Raw genomic sequence first — 21,209 nt, 5'->3', positions numbered from 1 at the left:
CGGACAATTGATCGGAATTTAGAGCAGATGCTAGACGGGATATTTAGTCGGAAAAGCGATTTGAATTAATCGCGAATTTTTCATATACTGCGTATGTGCGGTAAATTACCGTTCACAATGTAATTTATTTCTATTATTTTTCGGCTGAACGTAGAAAACGCTCATAATTACTGGTCTTGTGAACCATCTTTTTAAATCTTTCAGATGGTATCAGTTGACAGACACTCGTCTCCGAAAATACGTTGAATGTGTACCCGTGGGTCGTCTGCTCGATTTAAAATTGTGCAACCGGCCATGCGAATTGGACACTACCTCTTGTGACACGGTACACGAGCAGAAGCACTCATTGATTTGTTGACAAATTGTATATTTTTACGTAGGATTCCTCTCGTAGATTTCTTTCTATCAATCTGACGTGGCTATCGTGCACTCTTATTCATTACCAGCTAATAACAATGGCTATTATTATTATTAATAGAATATTTAATGTCAATAATTCATCATGCTTGCAATCACTATTGTATTTACTTACAACTTGCTGTTCATAGGTAGTGTATGTATTATAAAATGAGCATTTCTTGTAAGTAATATAATTGTAAGGTTCTATTAAAAACATCTCGTTGTTATCCTTATTATTTCATTTCATATTCATCCCATTTCCATTTTATTATACACCTTTAGCTATTAGATACACTATTGTAGTTTTGCGAAAAAGTTGAAATACTTAAGAAGTTCTGTTCTTTAGAATTTCAACTACATTATTATATGCCAAGCTTAGTCTTTACTACAGAAGTCACACAGCGCATGATTTTCAATGAATATTAATAGAAGCACTAGTAAATAGAGGAGCATTTGCGAATGACTTGTTATAATTATTTTCAGCAGCGTCAATCAATAATAATAATTTCAAATTCACATGTGCATTCGAACAGTGCTACAATTTCTGAGTGACCCAACTATGCTACATATTTGCACAGCTAGTAAACTCTGATGGACCGAGAATTACAGGGAATGAAAATAGTTAGGCAGTAATCAACTTTGGCATGCTTTTATCGAATACTATATTTTTTTTGTTGATTTTAATCAATTTTCACATATCTCAGCAGAGTGGGATAAAAAGTTTTAAATCAGAGATAAACTATAAACACAGGAATCTCAAGAATTGACTTCAAAACTCTGTGCAAGATATAACACGATATACTACCACAATGAGCAAATCTGAAAATAAGAACAAACTGGTATTTCGATATGGTTTCTTTACATTGTTATTAATCTGTATGCTACTAGCATCAGTAAAACCTGATTTTGGAGGTGTAAACGGTAAGTGTTATTACTACTTGCAGTAATTATTTACGCAGTCGATAAATTATTTCACCTAACTAGCAGATCTATGCATACAACTGTGGAATTTCCTACAAATTACAAAGAAACAATAATTGTTCAGCAATAAGTGATTATATGTTAGTTTTATAATGCGCAGATGTAGCGTCTGTTAGCCATTGCGTTTCTATTATGAATAAACTCATTTCCAAATAAAAGAATTCTAAAGACAAAAATAAAATTAGCGTATTTATTGCAGGGGTAATGAATGGGAACCTGGCGATTTGGTATTTTGCTGTGCCTTTAACGTACTTAGAAGCTGGACTTTCCTTCAGTCCAGTTTTGCTCTACACAGCGCTAAGTAACGGATACCTTCAAATTTTTGTGATATGTTTTGTATATATTTTGATGCCTCTATTGATCAGAGTTGGAACGTGCCTGTTAACATATGTTGGGGTCAACATTTGGCTCCTTAAGGGAATGGAGGTAATTTTCGTACACTACAGATGGATTCTGATCGATTTAGGGCTGCTCATATTATCTGCTATGCAGAATCAATAGATAGTAGCAGATGATACCAGTGGCCTTGGATCAGTCAAAATGTATCTCTGTAGGAGAACATGTGAGACATATCAATCATTGAAAGATATTCCATTTGGAAGCATATGTATACTCTGTGGTTTGTAAATACTGGTTTATATAAAGCCTAGACGATTATTATATTTAAAAAAAACTCGTTTCAGGTGTTGTATTGCATGCCACCTCCATTTAGTACGGGTCTTGTACTGAGCCGATTGGCAGACGCAGATCTACCAACGAGCATAGTTACAACATTGACATCATACTTTGTTGGACTATTTCTATCCCCATTCTTGTTGTACATAATGGTGAGATAGTGTGAGCTACTTTGTAAAAGTCAATGATAATCTACTTGCAGGTCTATCAGAACAGATTAACAAATATAATGAAATATTTTTCATCATCTCTGCTTGCCTTTTGTTAAGGGAATGTAATAAATTGATTTCTAATGTTCCAGCTGGGTGCATCAACTGCACCTTTTGTTGGCATCAATGTCAGAGAATTGTTATTGAGCACCTTGATACCCTTAGGTGTCGGTGGTATCTTACAGCCACTTACTACTAAGTTAAAAATCTGTTATGGAACTCGAACTGCGTGGGTTCCGCAGGGATTACTGTTGCTAACTGCATATCATTGGTTCTGCGATGCTCTGTCGGCCGATGCTTCATCTCTTCAGGCAGTTGACATACTGCTCTGCATTCTAATCGGTGATCATCTTCTACAATACTTAAGAACAATTTATTCATCTTATAACATTAGTATTATGATAATGGATTGTAGTAAATGATATAGTGGTAATGAGAACGAATTTCAGCCTGTGTAGAACAACTTATTGTTGCCTGGCTTTGTTGGGTGCTGTGTTCACGTTGGTTATCCCGCAAGATTCTGCTAGCTGCCTTGTTTACCACAACACACAAGTCTGTGGGTCTTGGAGGATGGCTTCTCCGAGGTGCTTATCACGGATCAGCCCATGGACCTTCCATTACTTTGCCACTCTCAGTTTTACCAGTCGCACAACTTTTGCTTGGGAGTCTTTTGGCAAACTGGGTCGCTCCCTGACGTCCGTCGAACAGTAGAAGATGCGATACAAAAGTGGCTTCCTTTCCGTCATTGCAAATTCGTATTATCCCACAACCACTACAACCAGTAGTATACGATTTAGTTCCAAGCAGACTCTGATACTTGCTGAAGAGCAACGTGTTTATCAATAATATTATAACTCTTACATAAGTAGTAAAAGGTTTCAAATTCGTAAAGTAAAATTAGTTTTGACCGGCCAATAATTGGTTCGCTTATAGTGTTATACCAGATTTTTAGTGCGATTAATTGGCAAAGATTAAGTCAAAGATTGAGTTAATGATTAATTCCCAAAATCGTAACCACAATTGATTATGTATCAATTGCAAGACTTTGTTCCAAAAATTTTGCATGCACTATTTTTTCAGATAGTAAACTTATTCCGTCTTAATATAGCCTATTGTTATGAAGTTTTACTTCATTAGTATTTTAACAAAGCTGAATCAGTAATTCATCGCTGAACCAAGAATCCTGCACCTGGAAAATGAATTTTAGCAAGCTTTAGCATTTTGAGGGAAAAGTTCTACTGATCTTATTCAGATATTCGTTATTTGATGATCCAATGTTTTTTTTCATTTAAGACGGATGCAAACCCTTTTTTCGGTAGATTAGCACTTTAGCAAACAGTACTCTTGTTGGAATATGTATATTACACACTCATTCATGAAATATTGGTGCAAAATCGTGTATGGCATATGGAATGGTTGCGTGAAAGTGAAGTCTCTTCTTGAGGAAAGGACTTACTAAAATATATATAAAATACATACCTATGTATTACATCCAAGAGAACTTTACTTCTAAAATGATTGTTCCAAAGTAATGGCTTCCTCGAATTCATTTTTGCAGCACAGAAATTTTGAAGGTCACAGTTTGTCATAATAACTGAATGCTATTAAAGGCCGAGTATGTGATTGCGGAAACAGAGTTTATAACGTTCTCATGAATTTATAGCATGTACAATTTGGGTAACGGTGCAAAAATTTATTAGTACTACTTACTCCTGAAGGCTATTGTTTGGAAGTTCGAGAATTCTCACATCTTATTATTGTATTCTATAAGTGGAATCTAATTATGCACTTAGTTAGGATTTTTAACCAAGGATCTTTGTAAACAACTAGATTATTGAGCGGCAAGTAAAAGCAAAATCTTGTGATATTCTTCCTCAGTGAGTTTCTCTGTAAAGCTATTATAATTGGGGAATGGTAAATTTTGAGGTCCATGAAAATGTGCTTTTACCACTAACGTAATTTGTAAATAAATCATCACACAGAAGTGGAAAATGACCTTTTGAAAATAAAATTCGAAAAAATTGTAAAAACCACCTGCAGTATCTGTTTCCAAAGATCCTGACGTATAAAGAATTTCAAAGCACTATATACCCTTAGAGGAAAAACTACTTGAAAGTTTAGAATCTTGAAATATACACGATAAATACAGATATTTTTTAGTAACTAGATAATGAATCAATAAGATAAAATATTCAACTTTAGTCGTAAATCTCCTTGAGATATTTTTTGAATGATCTAGATCTAGATTTGAAAAATAAATTATATCTCTAATCTACATTTTATTTATTACGGGATTTAAAAAAATGGACGAATTTTTTAAAATTATTATCAAAGTTACACATTCAATATTTGCTAAAGGTGAAATAAGATGTCTGATACAATATGAGCTATTAATATTATTATTTAGATGTTCCTTATCTCAACTTCTCATTTCCTATCCATTGAACATGGGAAAAAGGTTCGTTACCTCTGAATTTTATAACTCGCCAACAGGTGAACACACAGAAATACCCAATACATATTTTAGTAGAGAATTGAATGCTTTACAAAAAAGCCCGCAGTCGTCACATGATACATCTACTTGTTCAAAAGTTATTCAATGTCAAAGCTGAATAGGTATATATAAATTTTACATTTTTATTAGTTCAAACTGTTGGGTTTGTAAATTATTTAATGACACTAAAAATGCTTTACAAAGAAGGTCCCATGACGTTTTGTGATAAGTCTGGTAGTTTTGCTATTACTCTAGAAAAGGTAAAATTTTATATAAGTTCAACTTTGACATTGAACAACTTTTGAATGAGTAGATTTATCATATGACTGGGAATTTTTTTTGTAGAGCGTTCAATTATCTAAAAAAAATATGTATTGGGCATTCCTGTATTTTCGCCCATTGGTGAGTTATATCATTCAGAAGTGACAAACCAAATTTTTCCCATGTTAACTGAACGGAAATTGGGAAATTCTGATGAGAAACCTCGGAATATTAATATGAAGGGCTCATATTTTAACAGGCAACTTATTTGTCCTTACTGCCACTATTGAATGTGGGACTTTGAAAGAAAAAAATGAACCATTTTTCGGATCAACCTAACATTTACGATATGCTCACCTTTAATCGGTATCTTACCTTAACTACTGTACTAGGAATTTAACATCTCGGGAATAATTCATCACGAATAAACACAGACCACATCATGAAGTCAACCATGAAATATAGATTGAACAAATATTATTAAAGCTCTAATTGATAACTTTATGACGATGAGCACAGATGAAAGATCTAAGTACGCAGTGACTTGTCCTCTTGATCACAACTCAAAGCCCCATAGTTATTAATGGGGAGGTTAAAGCGAAGAAATTATATGAAATTATAACACCATTTAGAGTTTCCCATACAAAACATAGCGATTTTATTCTACAAATAATGGGATAATTTGGTTAGTTTTTTTCTCAAAACTCGTGTAGTGGTAGTCTATTTGGGTACGCCTGCGATACAGTCATCATTAGTACTGTAATGGTGCACACAGCATATTTAATATAACAAATAGTATAACACTCAATAATGTCTGGAGCCTGATATTTTGTTCATCCAAAACCAAGTCATCGATTACATCAAAATTCTCAGTGCAGGGATCGCGCGAGTGGTAAACGACACTGATTCCTCCATATAGCTCCACTGTGACTATAGCTAGTATGGACATCGCGTCACAGAGGACATCGACGCTGCTATCGCCTCCAACTGCGAGGCTCTCCATCCTCGTCCTCCTCCTCTTCATTTTCCTCTAGAAGTAAAGCTTCTGCAGCTCCCTAAAACCCGAATCCTTACTCAAGTTTCAAAAGCATTGATTCAGATTGTAGAAAAATTTAACTAAAACTTGACAATAGCCTTACGTTATCATCAGAAATGTTCAGATTCGACAAAGTACGCACTTCTAATTCAAGCTCCTCATCCGCTGTTGCTGGGGCTTGTTCCGAACGAGCTGGTTGGGGTATATTGCTATTGGCATTTCCTCCACCTCCGCGATGTAGATGGTGTCCGGTTACCCAGGTCACAGACAATAATCTGTCCTGAAACGTGCGTCCCTTTACCAGTGCTACCTCTGCCTCTTTTCTTGATTTGAAATTGATGACAATGGAAGGAGTAGCATCATCCACCATTTGATTAACTATTTCACCATATTGCTGAAACAAGATGATAAATACATTTATTTTACGTCATTCGGACTACATAAGCTACAAATCGTGCTTCAATTTCATAAAAACCAAAGACCATCCAACAAATATTAAATTGATCTTAGAACGATAGTTTTGCCTTTCATGCAGATCAGATTTCACTCACTTGAAAATGTGCTAAAACTTCCTCCTTTTCCTCACTCTCGTATCCAGAAATGAGAAGGCTTGTTGGTCGATGGTCAACAGAAACATGAGCAAAACTACCTCGTCCTCTCCCTCGATAAGATAACACGTGACTTCCTCGCGTCACCTTTGCTGGCCTAGCGCCTCTTCCTACACCAAGTCCTGCATTTAACCCTAACGCTGCTGCCTGTGCTTTCAACTCATTTAATCTCTTTTGTAATTCACCTGGATCCTGACCCTCTTGTTGAGCAGTCATTAGATCTAATTCAGCGTCTAATATTTCTTTTTGAGTTTGTTCCCTAGTTTTAACTTGAGACTTGTTCGCTCCCACTTGACCATTGGTGGCTAGATCTTTCCGCAAGCTGTCAATAGATTGCTGCATAGTTTTAATTGTTATCATAATTGCGTCTTTTTGATCTGGATTCTTCTCAGCACGTTCTATTAGAGATCGAATTTCAACAAGTTGTTTATCAAGTAATTCCTGCTTCCTCTTGCGCAGATCTGCAGTCAGTTTTATAGCTTCCTTCCGTTTTTCCTCCTGTTTTTTTTTTAACGTTTCCTTGGCAGCTAACATTTCTTGAGATTTTTTTATAGCCAATACCTTGTCTTCTCTAGACGGTATGGGAGGTGCTTTTGGTGACACAGGTATCACAGTTGGGGTCACTGGCTCTTCTGTTGAGCGACGAGTGGGAACATATTCATTTTCTTCAGTTTTTATCGGTTGGTTAATTGTAGCGCCTAGCCTTTCTTTGACGGATGGACGACTACCTGCTCCAATTAAAAAAAAGAATAATTTAAAATGGTTATACCTAGACTGTTTTTATAGGATCAAATTATTTTTTTTTCGCACCAAGTTTACGAAATGAGGTCAAAGAAAAAAAAAATGACTGAGATTTTGAGAAACAAATCACAAAAATAATTTGAACGAAAAATACTATGATAGTAAATGAAGAACTATTTACCGTTTTTCTCACCTGGAGGTACGTTCTCAATGGCCCCACTAGTTGAATTATTGTTAACATTGTTGTGCCAAAAAACCTTGATAAATCTATTGTTCAAAACGGCTTCTGTACTTCGATAGGCAGCTTTTGCCTCCGATGGTATCTGGAAGGTGACTAATGCCGCCTCAGGGTCACCACCAAAATTCACTTGTATATTAACAATTTTTCCAAAACGCGAGAAATGATTATTCAACTGAGTTATGTTATTCAAACTGCGCGGAACTTTCTTCAATTCAAGAGAACAATTAGCTGGATTATGTACAACTCGTTGTTTTGGCCCAAGACGATTGAAGTCAAACGCCTGCTTACGCTTTAATGGATTATTTGGTGCATGTGGCATCTCACTCGGATTTGAATGCGGTATGACAGGTACACTGATAAGTTCACGCTGTCCACGGCCATATATACCTGGACCCGGTGGAGGATGTCGACCCCATGGCATGCGGGGTTCCATACTTGGAGCATCTGGATTATATTCTGCAAATGCAACTATCATAACTCATTTATTGCATATGTCTTTATAACAAAACCTCTGACGTATCTCGCGTTTGTTATCGGGGTGTCCATAGATTTTATTTCCAAAACTCATTTTCATAACAGTTTAACTTTGATGTTATAACCCTGCTGGATGCTATAAAGTCTTCCATATTATCAAACATGCTTCTGTCTTTAGGGTGGGGAGCAGAGGACAATAATAAGTCTACTCAATAATTACCCATATTTGAATGATGCTGATTTCGAAGGTGTGGTGGTGGTAGACTGGCAAGCGGTAAGTGAGGAGGTGGAGCATTGCCATTTGGTCCTGGAGGAGGTTCAGGTATAGAGGAAACAGGTACCGTGCCTGGGGCTTGAGGTCCGTGAGGCCCAAAATTTAATACACGACTCAAAGCAACGTCCTCCAACACTACCGGGTCAGTGCCATGATCATACGGACATAGATCTCCTCTCATGCAGTAACCCTTCTCTGGAATAAACGTTGTTAGGATTTATGAGTTATTAAGCATCAAGAATTGTTTGCCTGAGAAAACATAGAAGGTTAAACATACCATCGAAATCTCTACACCGTCTTTTGGGTTGAAGAGTACCAGACTGACTATTTGGTGGATTAGCACCTACAGCTACAACACTTTGGATAGATTGACTGGTGGTAGAAAGTCTCATGTCTACATCTCCGTGATTACTGTCTTGTGTCGGGGTTCCACCACCAGGACTTCCATCCCCTCTCTCTACTCGCCCAGTTTCATTTCTTTCAGATCTATCGACTTTCTTACGATCCGTAGACCGTGATCTTGATCGAGATCTGAGAGGTGTAGGAGATCTGTTTCGGAAACGAGCTCTATGATCACGAGTATCAGGGCCATCGCGAATACGGGAACGCAATGGTGATGTACTGCGGCTTCTTGTGCGCCTACAATTGGTATTTTGAAGATATTACATTGAATTATTATTTCATTAGTTGACAAATGAGTAAGAATGTTTCCATTATTTCCATAAATAAATAATGTATTTACCTTCTATCGTGTCTCCTTGTGTTAGGCGGTGGTGATTTGTTTCTCCACGGACGGCTTCTGTCACGCTCTCTGTCTCGGCGAATGTGTTCTCGGCTTCTAGATCTCCTTCGGTCTCGTTCCCAGGAACGTGACCGCGATCTTGTTCTTGATCTCATCCTGCCGCTTCTTTGCGGAAGAAAAGTAAAGCAATGTAATAGTTTCATCACAAAAGTTGTGCGAGTATATTCTTATAATAAAAAATAAAGACAAATGCACAACTGTGAACCATACCTGCTTCGCGATCGCTTCTCTTTCTCTTGTACATCTTTCTCAGAGTCAGATTTTCTAGTTTCTCTTTTAATCACTATTGCAGGTGTAGCTCCATTCACTTGGGCTGGTTGAGGAGGGCTGCCAGCAGGTGGAGGAGGGGGAATAATAATCTCAACTTGCTTTTCAACAGGGGGTGGTGGGTTTATACTAGGTGGCGTTCCACCACCCTCAGGTGCTCCTTTTGGGGGAGGTAATACGTACTCTTGCGTCTCCAACGTTTTGAATAAAAGTTCGACGAAATTTTTTGTTTCTGTGGGGCAAAACACACCGGGCATATTAAATTTCATGAGTTGTAAAATAGCTGCGGTAATAAAGGAAATCTTTGTTAAATAAACTAACTCAGTGCAGGTAGAAATTTTTTTTTTTCAATTTGTATTGAATCACACACATGAACCATGAAATTAGCTCAAAAAAGGGAAAAAAAGAATGTAAATATACCTTGTTGTAAAAATACATCCAGCTGTTCAACCATGCCACCACGCAACTCTTCCAACGTTTTGTCCTTCTTGACTAGAGCATAGACATACTTCGCCAGGGCAGCAGGATCTGCATCGCATCTATACAAAGACCATACATACATTGAACGATACATCTAATTTTCATAAAATCCCAAATGCTTGTGTCTATCTGAAGTAGCATTAACTTTCATACACTATGCAATTATAAGAACGTCAAATTTTCAGTTTGAAATACAATATGAAATAATCATCTCTATCCTAAGATAGGTGTTGATAAAAATATGTAAATATATGGCTTCTAATTTTTATAGTTGACATTATGTCTTTTATCCAAATCTTTCATTGCTTAAAGGTTTGTTAATACGACCATCATTAATTTGCAATATCGTCGATTGTCATATTGGTCACAGAGGTGGATTTTCTTACGAGTAAAAAATTAAAATCAACGTGTTCCATGCTACTTTGTACTAATGCTTTTGAAATGCCAAAATGTGTTATCACGTATATCCATTAAGGATCAAATTTTGTCATAATAGAGGACATATATTGCAGGATATTGAAATATTAGTGTTACTGTAAATTTTCATCAAAATCACACCTCACGGTACGGTTTACAGGTGATCTATTTAGCTTAATCATGATATGGATCGCCAGGTTGAATGATTATGTGTCACAACCTTTTTCACAGAAACAATAAAACAACTAACTTGGGTTAGCCAAACGTAAGGTTGGACAAAATGTCCATTTTATACTTAGGTGTGAAAAACGATAAAATTAAGGTTTCAACAAAAAGTACACTACTGTGGCTTCTTCACAATTATAGCACCATAAAGTAGGTACCAAATTGATATAGATTGAATTTCATAAAATTTCGCACACAGTTAGTACAAGTGAAAACTTTGGTAGGAATTTTGCAAAGTGAGAAGTAAACTCAGCGAAGTAATGTGTGAAAAATTGATAAGAGATGAGAGAAGTGTGCAATTTTGATTGGAGTAACCGATACCATACTCAATCACAGAAGTTTCTTGATATTTTAAAGGGTTATTAAAAAGCAAAATTGCAGTCGCACTGGGGGGTCTCGGGGGTCAGATGGAAGCGCTGGACACAACACATGTAATTATCACCCCTCATACAGGTACGGTAGTATACCACATGTACACTCATTGACGATATCAGATTCACACACACATAAATCTACAATGAGACAAGCTGGCCTACTTACAGCGGCTCCAGGACAGCAGTGAGCCACGCCTTAAACTGATCAGGGTTCTCTATGATCATTATCGTTAGATGCGTGACGTTAACCACATAGAAATTACGAAAAAACCACCAAAATTACTCGATTGCTCGGCGGGAATGCGTGCTCTCTTGAGTAGAGACGGTCGCCATTATGAAATCTTGCTACACTACACATAAACGTTGACACAGATGGCCGACCTCTCATGTAAAAATTAACAGATGTCGCTAATGGTTGAAACTCGTTCGCTGCCTGTTAGGTTTTCTCCATAGACTTATGTTTTCTCATAACTCTCTTGAGGTGCAATTTTACACCTAAGAACATATACTACTGGATGTAGCTTCGTGTGTACAGAAGGTGCGGGAGAGGGTGAGAGAGAAAGAGGTATAAGCCGAGTCATTCCGTCTCTCTCGCTCTACACCTGAACGGCTGATGCGTATCCTTTCAGCCAATCAAATGCAGATTGAGAGAAACAGAGTATACCGACATATATCTCGCTCTCACATCACTTCGGCTGTAGTTTTCGCGAAGTTGACGGCGTGGGTAGTGTTCCCAACGACGTTTCCATTACACGTTGTCGCGTGGCAACGCGCCACGGTTTTCCATGGGTACGTTCCGAAATTAGCTGACAGCAGTAAGAACTCCCTAGGACAGAGACAGAGCTACACGAGTATCGTAACGCACCCCATGCGTTGTGCAGCGCACATAATGCGCGCACGCACCCGCCGATATAAATTTATTTTTCAAACCTGATGTTATTTACGTATTTGAGTTTACGAAATTTTACAGATTTTCATCAAACATACAAAAATTAATTTCAGCGAGAGTAAGAAGTTAAGTAACGTGTCTTCAACTTCTGATTATAATTTCCTTATCTATGAACTCCGGGACGATCCTGAATTATTCTTTAATCATCATAGACTTACGCCGTTCACTTACGCCAAACCAATTCGACCTTCTGTTACAAAGAGTAGAGTCCTAAATATCCAAAGTAAAGCTCTCATTAGAGAGAGCATGCTTGGCCTACGATCACGGACGTGTTTTACGACACTCTCTCTGACCTTGCGGTACATACATAGTTTATTGAGTGTTGGCAGCTGCCTGGTTCACATATTTCGAACGATCGAAGAACATAAACGTAGCGGGTGGAAGAAGTCGTACTATTAAATTTGCGCCAAAAACGAGCCTACTTTTTGCTAGCATACAGGCTTGAGTTTCATCTCTCTCACTCACATATATGTAGAACTATATTTCAATGATCGCTCTGCTCCAAGGAGTAGCTTTGCTCTCACGTCAGCTGTATAGACCAATCATTGTCACAAAATTCGTACAAATTCGAACTCGCATTTTATTTTCGACCGAAAGTAAGTTAGCCGGAAGATTAAGGTATTAATGAATATTACTGTACATACTATAGATTATAGTTCCGCTTTTATCATAAAATAGAAAATCAGGGACCAGTAAGTAGAAAAAAAACTCCATGTGTCATATTTTTTTTCTTCTAATGTCTTCCCTTCCCAACTGCCTTGTTTTCGGTCCGGAACAAAATGCGAGTTCGATTTTATAAAAATTGTGAAATGGAAGTCATTGTCACATATGTCACATACTTTGTGTAAAATCGAACTCGCACTTTGAAAATAAGGTAGCCGGAAGGGGAAGGCATTGATGAACTAACTGTACATACAGTGGTTTTTCTTACAATATATTTTGAAATTACATAGAAACATTGATGCGATGTCAAAAGTATTTAGGTGTTATAACATGTGTAGATGATTATTATGATAAATAAAATTTAAATTATGTTAGGACAATACATATCACTAAATTAATCTTAAATGTATGTAAATTGTCAGTCAATTGATTTTTAGCATGTAATTATTACTGATGTAAGATTCAACTATCTTAGTTTTTATCAATTATTATTATTAAATGTAACTTTTTATCTTAATTATCTATCATACATGGTTAATTATAACATATTATTAAGCTAAAATTACATGCAACAATCGCTTATTATTCCGACTTACATTGTAAACACTAGAAATTATAAAATTCTATCACTAGATACATCGATTCACGGTATAATATAATTAAAGTAATAATGATAATAATGATAGTCTACAAATACTAACTACGTTACGCATTTAGTATATAGCTTACAAAACAGGGCGCGCTCATATGAGCAAAATACAATTAAAAAATAACGATTGTAAAACACACTTCGAGTTCGTTTTTACTATTTAAAGTAAAATCACAGACTAATGTGAGAAACCTTTCATCACATATACCAATCTGTTGGGTACAGTAAAAATGATTCCAATGTTCTAACGATACTGTACCTCTGGTCACACTGCTTAACAATTATCTAAAAAATGGTACAAGTAACTACAATATAAAAACGATGTCACAATGGTATAGCACTAGTGTAGTGTGTTCTGAAAAACAACAAACTTTTAATCTGGTTAATTCGCTTTGTCACAGGCTTACTGATACTTTCGTGACTTATGAAAATAACTGTCGATTTCTGAAAATTTGCAATATTGAAATTAATTTTATCTAGACAAATTTTCAGATTTAACAAGAAAAAAAAGTGTCATGCATTATATCTGATAACTAGAACACAATTTCGCATAATCTTAACAAATGCATTTCAAGTTGATGAATTCACTGAAAACTACGAGAATTTTTGTTCACTTTTAATAATAACAATATTAGAGAAAAAAACATCGAGATGAATTTTATATAGTTCAATTGAAATATAAATGAACGATGTACAGCAGCTGCTCTGTGTGCTGTAGATATAAATACATAGACATAGGCACCTGGGAAACTGGGAAAGTATTCTAGCTGCATAATTGCCATGAATATTTCATGAGTTATTGTTTAAGCTCAAATGAGAACTGCATGAAAACCCTGCAAGGAATGAACCGTTATTAGTCAAAACATGGGTAATGATATTAATTCTTGCAACCAGACAGATTCAGAATTATAAAAACGTATACAGCTACAATTCATTGTCTAGATACGTTGTATAAATTTCCGTTTTTCCCAGGTAATTCAAAACTGGGATAAAACTGTTACTGGACAATTTAACTGGATTACTTTTCTCTGAAAAAATGACTTACATTATAAATAAGCAGAAAGCGTAAACTTCGCATTCACCATTCCAAACTTAACTAGAAAATGGGAAAAAATATTCTGCCTCCTAATTACATTAACGTATTATTTACTTCATATAATATTTATATATTTCTATATATATATATGTATATTTATGATACGATATTCAACGCATGCTGAAAAGTGCACTTATAAAAAAAAATTGACAAAATAATTTAGAAAAGAAAATACTCTCGTTCCTGGGTAACTCAATCAACAAACTGTTTTTTGAGTATATTTATTACGTTGCAACATCGTATGCAGAGTCAAATGTCGCGAGTTAAAAGGAGTTAGGAATATAAGGACGCAGCATTGCCAAAGACATAAATTCATTCAATGTTCGTTTAACTCTGTACCTCGGCCTGCTGAGAAAAATAAAGAAATATATATTTCACGAAATTATTCCATTTTACTTGATATACATGTATAGAATAAAGTTGAACAAATTGGATGTATTTTGTTGAGACCTTGGAGGTAACATCGACAACAAGAGGAGAACGTTCAAGGTGCAAAGTTGAAAATTATAGAATATAAAATACAGTCTGACCTGTTCAAATTATTTTTATTATAAATAAATCCTTGACATTGAAGTGATTAATTCTGACAAGCAATATATTCGTCCTTAGTTAGTGGCACATTATGATTTCAACTCTGCATACTAATTATCTTGGGTTAAAAATTCATTTTATTATCACTTACTTACTAAAGTTACTTGGATATCACAATATCGAGGCACCATTTGATGCCATGCCTGCTTTAAGCTTGCATTGACTTTTCTCTCATGAATAATTATCAAAAATTTGTCGTACTATTACTACGGTTAACCTTTTTGCCAATTGCCCGTGAAGAGGTTCTGGTTGTTGTCGGCCTCAATCTATATCCCCCAAAATTTGTAGAGAGATTGATAGCACCCATATTGGGTGCAATAGTTTTCAGGCACTTAGCAGCTTCTTGAAGTTGCTTCATCAGGATTTCATTCTTAAGTTTCTCAGCATTTAGTTCCCGCCGTAATTGAGCCTTGGTCTTATTCCCGAATGGGCACAAAACTCTGTTTTGAATTAAAGATACTGCAGATGGCCGCATCTCTGGTTTCGGATGAATCATCAACTAGAGAATAAAATTGATACAGTGTTATGGTATACAAAAACATACGATCTTCACTCTGATACAATGAAATAATGTACTACAGTCAGATTAAAATGAAAACGGTGTATTTTCACAGACAAGTGTGAAAGGAAATTTTAAATTGAAAACAGCGTATGATAAATAATGTAATTTTGCAACTACTATTTTGTAACTTGCAACGAAACTCGGGCTCTTGATGTAAGACAAATGTATTGCATGGTTGTGGTAAATTTCTATGTGAAAAAGCGACTCTATGAGCAAGTGACAGGGGCCCGAAACCTGTGACCAGAAGCCCAGAGGGATGTAATAATGCCAAATATTAGAACGACAACCGGGAGGAGGAGCCACGTATACCTGGCTCCGAAAATATTAAATTCAATGGATTGCGAAGACAGAGTTGCAATATACCAATCAGTCAATAACAGCTATAAAGAATTAGTGGAAAAAACTATTATAGATATGGGCACACATAGAATACGTGCGATATTCGAAGACATACAATAAAAATAAGAGTGTATCAAGAAAAGTGAAATCAGATAAGATGAAATAGGGAAGCGAACATAGTATGAGGTAAAGCATAAGTTACTCGCGCGAAAATTCTACCAAAATACGGTTATAAAAATGTCACGGACATCCACACTCAGGCACAAAAGTGCCTCAGTGGGTAAGGTGTAGTCAGGATATTATACTCAGGTGGGCTGGATCCCACTTTGAGTGATAGCAGGTGGGGACAAAGAAGTCACCATAACCTGAAGTATTATTGTTTATTGTTTATCGCTATAATTTTACACGTAGGAGATAAGGTGGAGTGTAAATGTATTGATAAATGATAAATGAATAAATGAATATTTACCAAAAAAAAAAAAAAATAATTTGAGAAAATATTGGAAAATCGAGCATAATATCGGAGTCTTGCAAATGTCCAATTTGCAATTCAGTCAATCATTTTACACACGGTTCAATCTAAAAGTAAGAATGTTTAATTACCTTTAATAATTCGTTAAGATCTCTACTATAATGTGGTAGCTCCTTGAGGTTTCCATTCCTAATTTCATGCCAATCAGGACCGTTTTTAGGTAAAGCACCCCCGCCTCCAGCTTCATAAACTGTTAAACCCAATGCAAAAATATCAGCCTTAGGTAAATGAGTAAAGTCTTCATGAAGAATCTCTGCTGGAAGATATCTGCAGTCGCCTTCTTCAACTTGAGGGTTACTAATCGAAGTGACGTGACCCAGATCTCCAATTTTATAAGTTATTTCTTCTTCGACGGTCTCTTCCTCATCAAACCCGTCATCAGCAGAATCATAGTTAACGGCATGTAGCCTTTTTTCTTTTGAAATAAAAATATTTCCAGGCTTGATATCCATGTGAACTAATTGCATAGAATGTATATATCTGAGGCCTTCTGCAACATGCAACAAAAGTTGGCGCATTTCAGCTTCCGACAAGTGCCTCTTATCTGCCGGAAGGTTGGAAATGGCATCAGCCAAACTCCCGCCGTTGCAGTACTCGTTTTGAATAATCATGTGGTTATCTTCAGCCCATGCAGAATAGTAGCGCACTACGTGCTGATGCTTGCCAAGTACGGCATGCGCGTATACTTCGTTCAGAGCATTCTTTTCGTTAACACTTCCAGCTACAGGTTTAATACTCTTCTTTACTGCATAGATGCAACCATCTAGTCTATTGATACATTTGTATACAGAACCAAACTCCCCGATGCCGATTAGTTCGAGTTCATGGAACTCTTGGTGGTACCTAGATATGTTTGACTCATGGAGCGCAACACGCTTCGTTGGTTGTTCTACTTCATTGTCCGAGTCCTCTGAATCAACCAGATCAAACTTGGGAATTCGGATGTCGGGAGAGCTGTGTTTGAAAAGAAATTTATACATGAGCAGCGAGTCAAATTCGTATATGAAAGGTTTACAGTGCTCAAGTCAGGTAATAATAGGGGAAATTGGGGAATGTTTTGTGAAAACAGGGGGGTATTAGAATTACAATATTTTTTCATAGTACTGACCAAATAGAGCAAAATTCGATAAGTAGAGTGTTTTGGAATTTTTTCCAGTTCACCCCAAACATATATTCATATTATACAAAATAATCCTCTGTGAGTATAAAAATTTTCAGATAATAATAACATGGGCGATTGAAGTGTTGAATGTAAAATACATTGATATTATTGACGTTTTGTGATTACGTTTTTTTCCCCGATGGACTGAAAAAATCAATTTAATGCTTCGGAACAATGTTTATATTTTCAACTAAATGTAGAAACAAAATAACATCGGATGAGCAGTTATATTCCATAGATCATAATACTCAATAAAACCGTAAAAATCATGATTTTGTGAAATATAAGTGTTTTGAGATTCAATGTATTCTTTGTTTGATCCTATGTTAAGTTGGAAATATAAAAATTGTTCTTAGGCATCAAATTTTTTCAGCCTATTTTAGTTTATGAATAAAATAACTGACTGGAAAAAATAGGGAGTCTGAGGGGGCAATCAACTGCTTTAGTGTACATTTAGAAAAAACCTTCAATTTTAGAACGCTTATAAGGAAAGAAAAAAAAAAAATAGGGTACTTTTAGGGACACAGGACACCCACTGTGTAACCTGACATGACATAAGCAATCGCCGATAGTAACAAGCATCTATTATACGTTGTGTTAAACACTTTTTGTAAAAGACAATTGAGTACCTTGACAGACATTAGGATACATGAATCTTCAAATACTCACCCATTAAGACTACGCTTGGACCGAGTTCTCTTTCTGGCAGTGAGTAACATTCCATTAGGTGTGAAAGGGTTAACGTTAGCTGTTGGTTTATCAGACTTTGTCGGATAACATGAAGCCACTGCTCTTGGTTTCTCCAGGTGAAAAAGCCTAGTGCATCTCGAAGGCAGTGGAGTATGGTTGATACTTTTTTCTATCAGAGTTTTTGGTGTGGCAGGTGAATCTAATAACCGTAGTGCTCTAACACGCTTGTAAGGTGGACTGCTAGCCAGTGCCATTCGTGATGGAGGTCCTCCTTCTCGAGAAGGTATTTTGACTCCGTTAGAACCTGAATTAAAGAAAACAATCGCACTTTGTTGATCTCTCAGTGCACCAAAGTAAGACACTAAAGAGAATTCTCCAAGGAAATTGCCAAACAATACAAAACAATTATTTTTTGTATTTTTTAATTTATTTTGTATACATGGGAGCTGAAGAATAGGCAGTATATTCAAATTCATCCAATGCTTTATTCAGATAAATCGATACTGTGAATCAAATTCACAATTCGGAATTGATGTATATTTTTCAAGGAAATTTATTCCATAGCTTCAATACAACATTTTGATAACGATTAATAAATTTTGTCTCTTTCTGAAACTCAAATCATCCTTTAATGGACATTTTCAGGTCATAACTTATTTTTATGTACTTTCAGTTTTTTCTTTATTTGTATATGGAAAATGAAACTTTCTTAAAGTACCAAAAATTATTGAACAAACAATTTAGAATATCAAATCTTTTAATAAAAACTAGATTTAGCCTGTACACGCCTGACTCATGTTTTCGGTTTCTGAAAAATGCTAACCTTATTCAATAACGAATTATAGACAGATAAGCCGAAATATGCCTGAACGTCACTTAGATCGAGAATCACAGCCAATATTCGAGCCCTACCTGATGAACCGATCAGTGAACGAATAAAGGTCTGACAGGGGTTAGAAATTTCAATATAGTCCGCCTTCCCAATAGTGTCGGTGATGGACGTGTAAGGGAATAACTTTTCGAGGAAAGCAGTACCCCCACTCTTGATGTAATTCAGCAACAAAAACAATGAAACAATGCACCTAGGGCGCGACATTATTAAAAGAGCTATACAACTTGGTCACGGGTGGGGGAAGCATTCTAGCACTATTGACAGAGCGCACTATAATTTGAGATTCCAGAGACCCATCACTTTTTTTAATACCGGATTTGATATGTCTTATACATTTCAATGATCAGCTTGGGAATGAAAATTATTTAACTACTTGCTGTCGACGTTATCTACAGTACTGTATTTAAGCATGAATAAAGTTCTTTTGAATAGAATGGATTGATATGGTTTCAATAATTCTGTATAATTCCAGGGACTGTACACTAGGAATTCTGTCACTAAGATTGTATAGCTGGCAAGAGATAGCAAGAGACTGTGAACTAGGATCTTGCAGTCTTGCAATCACTAGTCAGTGCACAGCCCTTTGGTATGGGAATTCATGTAGGTATAGATGTTTGCAACAAGGAAGCTTGTGATGTATTTTACTATAGTAGTCAAGTTACTAAGCAGGGAAAAATTGCTTAATCATCTGGGTAAACAAAAATAAATATTCAACAGCTTCCATTTTTGATACACGATCATACTGTAGAATTCGATTGAGAACGCACAAATTTATTTCATATTTCATAGAAACATACATCACGTAATACTTTGACAAATTTTCATTGTAACTAAAAGTTTACTGAATTTTGTGTTATTATGTAATTATGCATTGAATTTGGGTATGCGAGAATTGGCTCAATCATTTTTTTCATCAATTCTTTTCTACCAAATTCAAGACATTCGTTACGTAGTTAGTTCAGACACGTAACTCATAGGGCTAGGTTACTAGTTGTGAATATGCTGCTGTGAAATTGAGAAGTTGTTCAAAATATCCCTTCACAGTATAAGTATTTTTTTCTACTATATACGATAATAACAAAAGTATGAATTAATTGGTCCACCAATTATTTAATCAATGAATTCATACATTGAACGTTTCAAAGTCAATCATAAACTTTAGTACAAGTATAGGCCACAAATTACTTGCAGTTTGTACAAATTTATATCCGTGCATCAATTTATAGTAGTAGGTTACTCAAGGAATTTTTCAATGCTTGACTTGTTTATGCTAGACTAGGGATAAAAAATCTTGTATAGTTTATGATGGAAAGATCACCCTTTGAAACGTTGTGAATATTCTCGAAAACTGGCGTCTAACCTGTTACTGCGATCGTTGGAGTTTTCGGTATCGAGTCAGTATCGCCGCATTCCATTGCGGCACTGAAGGAGAGTTTCCTGGGTTGATGAAAAGGTGAGCATTCGAAATCATCTGCCGAGGAATTCAACACGTCGTCAACATCACAACCCGAACTGTTCGTGCGACAGCTGATGTTCAGTTCCTCATCCTCGATATCGCAGGCGTCGAAATTTAGCTTTTGAGCGATCTCCATTGTTTCAAACTGTCACCATCGGGCACCGTGGAACGACTCGGCACTGTTATATTTCGATAACCTCGCGCAAACCGACACTAATCAACTAGTTTTGCTAATTCAAGCACCTCACGTCCATTCAAATGCAATTACTCGTACCACGCTCTGTCGTTGTGGCGGGTGGCACGGTGCATCATGGGGAGGAGGTGTCCGGCTAATCAGAATCGCCGTTGCAACCAGAGGCCCGACGACTTCCATGTAACCCTTGACGCTATTGGGTCCCCACTCTGGTAGGCATTGCGGACCGTGGCGTCATCTGTGTCCTTTATTTTTCGGGACTTGGGGCATCTCGTTTCCGACATGTTTCCGACCCGAAAAAAGATGTGGCGGTATCTTTGTCCTGCGATTCTCCTCGTACGAAAAAAATGATCCTCATATTCTATAATGGAGAAAATCCCCCGGCTGACTAAAATAATATTTACGGTAGATTTTATTCGCTGCGCTTGCCTAGAGCGAATTAAATTTGCTATCGCCTATTTACGCAAACGCAAATTA

The 21,209-nt window shown here is 36.3% G+C and overlaps 3 protein-coding genes across 10 annotated transcripts; 1 reads left to right on the top strand and 2 right to left on the bottom strand.

Annotated features, from left to right (window-relative positions):
* The first annotated feature begins 64 nt into the window (after window positions 1-64).
* LOC124410028 (sodium/bile acid cotransporter 7-like) lies at window positions 65-3,241 on the top strand. 2 transcript variants are annotated; one of them, XM_046888138.1, is made up of 6 exons: window positions 65-580; window positions 1,288-1,320; window positions 1,580-1,806; window positions 2,064-2,207; window positions 2,357-2,606; window positions 2,714-3,241. In XM_046888138.1, the coding sequence occupies exons 1-6, from the start codon at window positions 556-558 to the stop codon at window positions 2,956-2,958; spliced, it is 924 nt and encodes a 307-aa protein (XP_046744094.1). In that variant the 5' UTR covers window positions 65-555; the 3' UTR covers window positions 2,959-3,241. The 2 variants fall into 2 exon arrangements, with proteins under 2 accessions (XP_046744094.1, XP_046744093.1); XM_046888137.1 differs by lacking the exon at window positions 65-580 and having other exon boundaries at window positions 1,137-1,320.
* A 2,107-nt stretch (window positions 3,242-5,348) lies between these two features.
* On the bottom strand, window positions 5,349-11,313 carry LOC124410023 (RNA-binding protein 26). Of its 7 annotated transcripts, none has more exons than XM_046888131.1 (10): window positions 11,125-11,313; window positions 9,883-10,001; window positions 9,406-9,694; window positions 9,136-9,300; window positions 8,671-9,032; window positions 8,340-8,588; window positions 7,586-8,113; window positions 6,607-7,391; window positions 6,160-6,449; window positions 5,349-6,092 (listed from the first exon to the last, which is right to left on the bottom strand). In XM_046888131.1, the coding sequence occupies exons 1-10, from the start codon at window positions 11,181-11,183 to the stop codon at window positions 6,050-6,052; spliced, it is 2,889 nt and encodes a 962-aa protein (XP_046744087.1). In that variant the 5' UTR covers window positions 11,184-11,313; the 3' UTR covers window positions 5,349-6,049. The 7 variants fall into 7 exon arrangements, with proteins under 7 accessions (XP_046744087.1, XP_046744082.1, XP_046744086.1 ...); XM_046888126.1 differs by having other exon boundaries at window positions 5,349-6,074; window positions 6,159-6,449; window positions 11,125-11,312; XM_046888130.1 differs by having other exon boundaries at window positions 5,349-6,074; window positions 6,198-6,449; window positions 11,125-11,312.
* Window positions 11,314-14,149: 2,836 nt separating this feature from the next.
* Window positions 14,150-20,834, bottom strand: LOC124410026 (wee1-like protein kinase). The gene is made up of 4 exons (XM_046888134.1): window positions 20,444-20,834; window positions 18,171-18,495; window positions 16,411-17,293; window positions 14,150-15,405 (listed from the first exon to the last, which is right to left on the bottom strand). The coding sequence occupies exons 1-4, from the start codon at window positions 20,673-20,675 to the stop codon at window positions 15,091-15,093; spliced, it is 1,755 nt and encodes a 584-aa protein (XP_046744090.1). The 5' UTR covers window positions 20,676-20,834; the 3' UTR covers window positions 14,150-15,090.
* Window positions 20,835-21,209: the final 375 nt, after the last annotated feature.

The sequence above is a fragment of the Diprion similis genome, chromosome 8, assembly GCF_021155765.1.
Source record: "Diprion similis isolate iyDipSimi1 chromosome 8, iyDipSimi1.1, whole genome shotgun sequence".
NCBI classification, from domain to species: Eukaryota; Metazoa; Arthropoda; class Insecta; order Hymenoptera; family Diprionidae; genus Diprion; species Diprion similis.
This window is presented reverse-complemented; position numbering and strand designations above follow the sequence as displayed.